Source organism: Leuciscus leuciscus (genome assembly GCF_965113295.1).
Source record: "Leuciscus leuciscus genome assembly, chromosome: 20".
Classification (NCBI taxonomy): domain Eukaryota; kingdom Metazoa; phylum Chordata; class Actinopteri; order Cypriniformes; family Leuciscidae; genus Leuciscus; species Leuciscus leuciscus.
Window position 1 is genome coordinate 1,913,101 of NC_138744.1, and position 9,144 is coordinate 1,922,244.

A 9,144-nucleotide genomic window follows, 5' to 3' on the forward strand; every position below is an offset into this window, starting at 1 on the left:
TCCACAAAATCATACATTACAAGGCACAATTAATGCATTAAAGCTACTTTTAAAATGCATTATATATATATATATATATATATATAAAGGCTTCAAGTGAAGTGTTACATGAAATTCAAAGCAGATTTTTTGTTTCTTTTGAACCTTTCGAGTTTGTGTCAGCTTTAGTTTTTTAGGATTAGCCATTTCCCTGACAAGATTTAGAGCAGCACTATTGTGGTTGATTGACCTGAGCCACCAATGGCATGCTGATGTCTTCTTTTTTCTTTTTTCCCCTCCTTCTTTTACAAAAGCGACAGCATAAGCTGAAACCCTAGTCCATTTGTTTTGTCAGGACAAAGAGGAGGAGAGGGGGAGGCTTTGGCCAGTCTAAAGTAGGGGGTAGTAAAGGTTTGTTCCCCTGCGGGGCAGTTGTGGACGGGGGTGTTGTTGTGGTGTGTGTGTGTGTGTGTGTGTGTGCAGCTCAGATCGTGTGTTTTCTCAGTGCTAAAGGAAATTGCATCAGTATGCATTATCCAGCCGGGAGGAGGGCCGTATCCGAGCTCGCTGTCTGCCTCTCTCTCAAACGTCCCATTAGAGCCGAGAGACGCCAGCTGACGTAGTCATGGGTGCAGAGGACTCACACTGCTCAGTGCATGGACTTACACTGGATTAATCAACTAAACCTATTTATTTATCTAGCGTATTTATGTTTCTCCTCGTATCTTGAGTGTGGACACTGAGCACTATGCACTCCAGAGTGAAGTCGCGGAGCTGTGATAATTACCTGAGTATAAAGGTAAGCACTGGTGCGTGTTACGCTTGACACCCTCCCTCCAAATCACAGGTATCATTACGCTTTGAAAAGGAAGAATTATTGTCATTAAAGTTTAAATTAAGAAAGCATTCAACACTTTTCCATTGGGATTGTGACAGTCCTATCATACAGGAAAACAGTTTTTCCTCAGGGAAGCTGGTGTTGGGTGGAAAGTGTTTCGTTTTCTAGTGTTGAGGCAGTTTACTTCCCTTACAGTCGTCACCTTTATTTCTATAGCGCTTTATACAGCTTTACAGTAATGAACAGGCTTCATTAAATATGAGACAAATTCTGCTGTAAAACAATCGAGTTGTTCATGAATTCAGCTCAGAAAGCACTGACATGGTACATCTATATTCACATTTATTTGTTTATTAGAGGCTTTTATTGAAAGTGACTTACAAACAAGCAAATGTCATGTTGATATATTGATATATATATTATTACCATTATTACTTTTTTTTGTTTTTTTTTTTGTGTCGTGTTGACTTAATTCAGTTCTGATATTAGGGATCACTCTCAGAAAAAGGTACAAAAGCTGTCAGTGGGACAGCACCCTTCAAAAGGGTGCTAATATGTACTAATATGTACACTTTTGGTACCAATATGTACCTTTGAGGGACTAAAATGCACTCTTTAGGTACAAAGGTGTACCTTTTTCCTGAGAGTGATAGATCCGTGATTTGTGGGAGAACATGGTTTGCAAGCCCAGTGTTCACAGAAGTTTGACTCAGCCTGGTAATGAGTGGCATTAGGACTCGGCTTGGGCTTTTGTGCAGTAATCCACACATCATGGGAGCGGCGTCTTGAATTGATCCCTCAATTAGAGCACTTTTAACTCCTCTCGTAATTACCTCTGAAACCATAATTTGCCATGTCACGGCAGGTTTACGGTGTGTGTGAGCTCTGAGAGCTGATGCAGGATTTGTTTACGGTGTGTGTTTGTGTCATCATGCTGTACTCGCTCATAGATTCACTATAGAGAACCTGTTTCACAGCAGCTGCGTGTTGCTTTTGTCCTCCCGCGAGTCAATGCACATTCCATCTGTAGACGTCAGCCTGTCCGACAGCTGCCAGTCACATCAGGTGCGGCGTCTACTGAACTCGTCTTCGGTCAGACTGATGGGTTTAGCGAGGGAGGGCACCATTATGGCATTATTCACTGTAAGCTTAACACACATACGCCTTGAAATGTATTCACACTGAACTTGGAAACAATGAAATGTGTTTCCTATAAGAAAGTATTTGTAAACACACATTGCCTGGGTTATAAAGATGTGAATAGTAATATTAATTATAATAGTTAAAGTAAAAAATAATACAATTATAAAAAATATTTATTTTTTAATAATCAAAAATCATATATTAAAACATCATACATATATATATATATGTATATATATTATTTTTTAATATAGTATAATAATGTAATAGATGTTTTTATTATAATAAATATATTGAATATTATTCAGAAAGACTGTATGTGTCATATTTCATTATATATATATATATATATCACACTTGAAATAGTTAACCCTGGGTTATCTTGCTTCACTTTTCACATTGCTCATAATTCTCCTGGGGTTAACATTTAATCCTGGGTGTTCATAAGCTGTACACTCCTAAACCGTGGGTTAACGTCCTTATTTGCATGTTTTCGCTCTCGTTGGTCATTGTTTGGACAAACGCGTCATGCGTCCTGTTTACATAGAGGTTCGAGAATTGTGCATCCTCATATTATTCAGTGCCAACTGTGTTATAAAGTTTATACTGAAAGGACTGTACTGTGGTTTATTTCGATAGTCCACTTTAGACATTCTACTAACTATAAGTAACTTTGCAAATACATGTCAACTAACTGTCATTAGAGTATTAGTAGACTATGCTTAATATTTGCTTACACTTTATTTTGATGCTTCTCAACAGATATTCTACTGACTATAAGTGACTTGGCAACTACAAGTACCTACCAGTCTACTGACAGTCTACTAATACTCTAATGAGAGTTATGTAGTTGCAAAGTTACGTATAGTTAGTAGAATGTCTAAAGTGCACTATTGAAATAAAGAAAATAAACGTTTTCTTCACTCGAATTGTTACGTTTCAATTGAATTCGACATTTTCCTGAAACTACTATCCCAGCATGCAGTGCCAAAAGCATTTGAATATGGTGAATGGTTGTCGTTTGCTGAGCATCTCTATAACTGTACCGCATATCTTCACATTTGGCGCTGCGGGGTCACCAGTACATATGCTGTGCTAACCCCAGTTCAGCATGGCGTATCTCAGCCCTGCTGTTGACCCGTTGTATTTTCCCTCTCTGTAATCATGCGTTTGTCACAGACAGCTCTATAGAGGCACTAAACCTGCTTCGACACCTGCGTAGAGGAGGTGTGTGTCTGCGCCGCCGCTCCTCTCCTGTTTCACTCCCGCGGTGTCTTCATGCTCCACTGGAGAGCTGGTGCGCGAGCCCTTTGTCTTCCTGACCCAGTAAAGGACACAGATGCCCTTCCCGTCAGACTGTCAGGAGTTCACACATGGTTTGTTTAGCGCTCTCTGGAAGGGCTGGAGTTTAGAGATGCTTCGTTTGGCAGATCGCAGCTCCTGCTTAGTTACTGTATGTGTGCATTGCAGTAAAGGGTGGTTAAGTGGACCTCAGGTCTATTAGAGCATCAGTGGCACCCGTGATGGCAATGATTTGTAAAAACAACATCTTTAGTGTTCGGTTCAGGGTTCCCACGGTCTAGGGAAAACCTTCAAATTGTGGTTTCCAGGCCTGTAAAAGTCATGGAAATCAGTGATATATACACACAAAGTATGTAGTATATTGCAGGACATGTAAAAAATGCATATAATATAATATAATTTATATAATAAAATGTTTTTACATTTGTTTACACGTCCTGCCAAATATATATATATGTGTGTGTGTGTGTGTGTGTGTGTGTGTGTGTGTGTGTGTGTGTGCACACAAGGGCAGTATTTTAATTACATGTATTTGAAATACGTATTTAATTACTTTTGGGTATTTTGTAATTTGTATTTTCCTTAACAAAAATCAATGAAATGTAATTTGTAATTAAATACTTTGAGAGACTGTAATTTGTATTTAAAATACTTAAAATACTTATTTAAATATATCATTTTATTTCGCATATATTAACTTTCATCACCAGACTTAATAGGACCATAGACATATGAAATAGGAATAGGACTACCAATCTGCCTATCAAAGTTTAAGAGAATCATGTGACGTGACACATCCCATTGACCCTGGTCACATTTCCAGGTAAACTTCTATAGCAGTGAATTAGAAACTACATTAAATATATTTTTTGGTGTTCCCATCTGCTCAAATAGCAAAAGAAAAACGCCACAGCAGAGTTTTCACAACTTTCAAAAACAGTAAAAAAATATAGAGAGATTGATAATGGCAGTCGGGAGAGAGACAGATGTGAACTTCGTCAGCCGCTGTGTTAGAAACTCCCTCATAGCAGCATTAACTAGTTTTGTTGTAATATAATACAAATATATTGTCATAGGCGTAATGGTCTTTTCTTATGACAGTATGCGGCAACATGTACGATAAAAGCGCATCTTCTGCACTTAACGATGAAATTACGATATTCTAGACTCTTACATGTATCTAACGCCACACTCTCGCACTTCAAAAGACTGTACATTTTGTTTGTATTTTTGTATTTTCAAATTACTTGTATTTTAATTAAATACTTTTTTCACAGCAGTATTTTGTATTTTATGTAAATACATTTGATGAGTAAGTATTTGTAATTTGTAATTAAATACTTTTTGATGTATTTGTGCCCATCTCTCTCTCTCTCTCTCTGTGTGTGTGTGTGTATATATATATAAAGGATAATACATATAAATGGACATTCATTGATCAAAAGTTGTGGGAACCCTGTTGTATAGTAAATTCTTGTATTTTCAAACAATTAGCATATAACGACATTGCACAGAAAAACGTGAATGGTTCTTGTTATTAATATGAGGCTAACATGTTCTGAGTGCTTGTTATCTTCTGGGTGGTTGCTATGGTGTTTTAGATGGTTGCTAAGGTGTTCTGGGTGGTTGCTAGGGAATTGTTTGGTGGTTGCTATGGTGTTTTAGATGGTTGCTTGCTTGTTAAATCCCCTTGAGAAAAAAGAAATTATTTTTTTCCCAGTTTGTTAGTCTGATCACGTAAAAAAAATTAAATAAAGCAAACACATCAAGCTGCATGATTTGTAGATGTCGTGTAGACGTGTTGCAGTTAAAGCAGGTTGTGATCAAATCCCTAAACCTCGGTGTTAGCGGCAATAATGGAGATGTTTGACTACACCAAAGCTAAGTGTGCGTCTCAGTGTGCCGGCTCTGTGGCTGTACCTTCTGTAGCGGATGTCAGAGCAACAGTGTGAATCCACATAATACACGCGCTATAATTACGTGTCCAGCCAGGTCTCATCCAGCACCTCCACCGTCTGCCGTAAACCCCATCAAAGAGGGCGGATTCAGATCCCACACACACATCCACGCTTCCTCCAAGCCCACACTTGAGCTTTGGCTGCTATTAAAAGCTCTTTTACGGGCTTCAGCCAGGTGAAATAACTTTTCCAAGGTTATGGAAATGCGTCAGAAGCTCTCCCTCTGCCCAGTCTTATTTATCTTTCATCTTCAAAGCCTCACTTATCTCCAGCTCTCCGTCCAGTGCTGTGTTCAAGCCGTATGTTTAGTCTTCAGACTTTAAAAGTGCTGTTTTGGGTAGGGGCGCACTGACACAGATATGCAGGCCGTCCTGAATAGTTTATACCAACGCAAACGTTTTCGGGTTAAAACATGTTGTCCTAAAGATCTTCAAACCTTCAGACTCCACTAGAGACGCTCTGGGAGATCAAACCCCATTCATTAACTTCTGAACGCTCCACGGGACGTCAAAATAAAAAGTTAGCCTGTGATGTTTTGTTTTCAATTGATGCGTGAACAAAACTTTATTTGTAGTGCGCCTGTCATCACATCACAATCATTTGTGCTTTGTTTCTTTTGACCAGCTTTTAAATTCGGTCATTTTATTATGAAATTCAAACAGTTTTGGTGCTGTTTAAAGGGTTAGTTCACCCAAAAAATGAAAACTCTGCCCAGAAAGTTAGTAAAGACAATGTCTAAAATAGTCCAAGTGACTACAGTGGCTCAACCTTAAGTTTATCAAGCGACGAGAATACTTTTTGTGTGCAAAAAATAACGACTATAAACATTGTCTTTACTAACTTTCTGGGCCGGCAAGTTTCAATTACAGAGAAGCCTATGGAGGAGTGAGCCAGCTCTCAGATTTAATCACAAATATCTTAATTTGTGTTCCGAAGATGAACGAAAGTCTTACGGGGTTGGAACAGCATGAGGGAGAGTGATTACTGACAGAATTATTATTTTTGGGTGAACTAACCCTTTAATGTGACGTGACAGATCGCTGTAGCGCAGAACTTTACTACTAGTTGCAGCACCAAAAAACATGAATGAACATTAGAAGGAATGTTGAAGGATACAGTACAACTGTACAGTACAACCTGTATCATGTCTCATAGTCAGTCGCTCAGTCAGTGTAACCGGGAGTTGGTAGTCTGTGTGTGTAATGTGTATATATATTTATACCATGGTCTGTCTGAGTACTCGATTCTGATTGGCTGGAAGGTCATAACTTGCAAAAACCCCCGTAATTTTTACACTTCCGGTCAAATTGCACTGGAAACATCACAACAGCTTTAAGATATTTAAGAAAAGCCTAAGTTGTCAATGCTGGCCAATGATAATCCAAAAACGGTTTTAATGCACTTCACGGAGGTTCTTTGCATCATGCATTAAAATTGTTTATTAATGCACAGCTAGCCGTGGATTATCCCTTACATCATCATTATTATTATTATTATTATTTAAATATGATGAAAGGGCCCTTTGGTTTAGTTTATTTTGACGGTCTTGGGTCACGAGGCTTTAGAGGCTCCTGTCAGTCCGAGTTACTGGTCCCGCTGGACCGATCCATAATCTTAACTTGTAGCCTGCCACAATAAACCCCAAAAGTACCGTTGAATAATGTTAGAAATCAAGTTGCCTTTCCTCCCATTGTTAGCTTTTCCTCCAAAATGCGGTTCTCCTCTCCCCTGCAGTTTGAGCGCTGGGATTATTTCTGGAGCTGTGCGAGCCGCAGTGCCACTCATGTGGGCGAGTGATTGAGTTTCCTAGAGGCTTTCTGCAGGAGGGATGAAACAATGGTTGCCCTGTGGAGGAGTCACGGCATGTGGACGGCACATTGTCATTGTCTAATACAGCGCCAGCAGAGCAGAACAAACAGGGAAAGTTAAAGTGAGAGCTTTTGGTTACTTTGCCGGGGATTTTTCCTGGGCTTTTCCCCCGCCGTGATGATGTCTGATCCAGTTTTAATAGTCTTACACCCAAATCAGTGTTATTTTAGTATCGCTCATATATTATTATAGTTTTTATGTGTCATTTAAATTGTTTTATTTTTAATATATTTCATTTTAGTTCATGTTTTAGTAATTTTGTTGTGTGTTTTTGTCATTTTTACTAGTTCTCATTTTTTTCTATATAGTTTTTAATCAGTTTTGTTTTATTTTTAGTTATTTTACTAAATTATTCTAGTATATAGTTATTAAATAGTTATTCTCTCTCTCACACAATCACTCTCTCTCTCTATATATATATATATCGTATACATTTTTATTTATAATTTAAATTATTTATATTTATATATATGTGTGTGCAGTGTGTGTGTGTGTGTGTGTGTGTATATATATATATATGTAATATATCATATATATTTTGAAATGTCTATTTAGTTTTTAGTTTTCATTTTAGTTATTTTACAAATAATATTCTTTATATTTTTAAATAATTAAAATGATAAATAAATTACACATATGTGCGTGTATGTATATGTAATTTATTTATAAATATATTTAATTATAAATTATTCACAAATAAATTACATATAAATTATTTATAAATGTAATTTTATATATGGTTTATAATGGTTTTTTTCATTTCAATTTTTTTTTTTTTTTATGTCTATATATTTTTTTTTAATGATTTTTATTTTATTTTTAGTTATTTTAGCACATCAAGTTAAGCTAAATTAAAATGAGAAATGTTGAAACAAAAGAAGTTTTATATTTATTTTAGTTACCTTAGTTTATTTTTTTCAACTAATGGTTTTAATTTTAGTTATAACTTGTATATGTAACCCAGGATAACCCTGACTCAAACACATTCATTTTCATTTAACCTGAAGTTGACTGTCCCAGGTCACGGTTTTGTTAGTCTAGGAGGATAGTGTGCCTCATATCCGTATGGAAAGTCCTCTGCTCCACAGATATGATGTAGTGCTGCATTAGGGACAGGATTTTCCATCCTGCCTGTTATTGTCCAGTCAGTGACGTTACATCGACAGGTGCTTCCTGTCTCATCAGTGTCCCGTGACCTCCTGACATTCTGCTTTTTGTGTTTGTAACTGGGAACGGTGGAATTGATCTTGCGACCAGCGATAGTCTCACTAACCAAACCAAAAACAACACGCTGACATTGTTTATTTCATCACACTGTCCACAATCATTTGGTTTGGTTTCTATTAATCCAGAAAGTGATGATTCATGTGTCCTAAAAGTGTAATGACTGTCCATGTGTGATTTGTTGCAGGACTCGGAGTCGTTGGACCACTGTATTCAGAGCACACTCTCTGCACTGTACCCTCCGTTCAGCGTGAGCGCGGTGACCGTGTTGTGGCAGCTCTTCAGTGTAGTGGAGAGACAGTACCGCGGCGATGGCCTGCGCTGTTTCATCGACTTTCTGCTGCCCGCCAAGAGAATCCTGCAGATATTAAAGGAGGAGGCCTGTGTGAGTACCCTCAGTTTCAGCAGATGCATTCTGACAGAAGCATTTCAAAGTAAAAGAAAACGCTGGGTGAAAAAGTAACGTAATCAGATTACTTTTTTCAAGTAACAAGTAAAGTAGCCTATTACTTTTACATAGGGATGCACCGATATGCAAATTTTGGCCGATACCGATAACCGATAATTCTTTATATTTGAAAGCCGATAACCGATATATTGGCCGATAAATCTAAATCTAAATTTGTCTATACTTTTTGAGAGCCTGATTACAAAAACAAAAGTTTCACCATTAAAAGCCATGTCCCAACACACAATGTTATGAAGCCATTTTCACAGCACAAAACTGAATTTTCCTTATTTGAAGTGATTCCAATCATATTTCAAGCAATTTAAAGCCATCATGGTGAACAGTCGCATCTGAAGTGTCTCAGCTGAAGGAAATAATGCATT

General features: G+C 37.5%; 1 protein-coding gene across 3 annotated transcripts in view; it reads left to right on the forward strand.

Annotated features, from left to right (window-relative positions):
- Window positions 1-328: 328 nt before the first annotated feature.
- The window catches only part of plekhg4b (pleckstrin homology domain containing, family G (with RhoGef domain) member 4B), a 51,496-nt gene continuing 42,680 nt past the window's right edge, over window positions 329-9,144 (forward strand). Inside the window, exons 1-2 of one of the 3 annotated variants that reach the window (XM_082150611.1) lie at window positions 329-778; window positions 8,501-8,698. In XM_082150611.1, coding sequence (XP_082006737.1) covers window positions 728-778; window positions 8,501-8,698 — 249 coding nt within the window. In that variant the 5' untranslated portion in view covers window positions 329-727. The remainder of the gene's footprint in view (window positions 779-8,500; window positions 8,699-9,144) is intronic. The other 2 variants (XM_082150609.1, XM_082150610.1) reach the window with 2 other exon arrangements.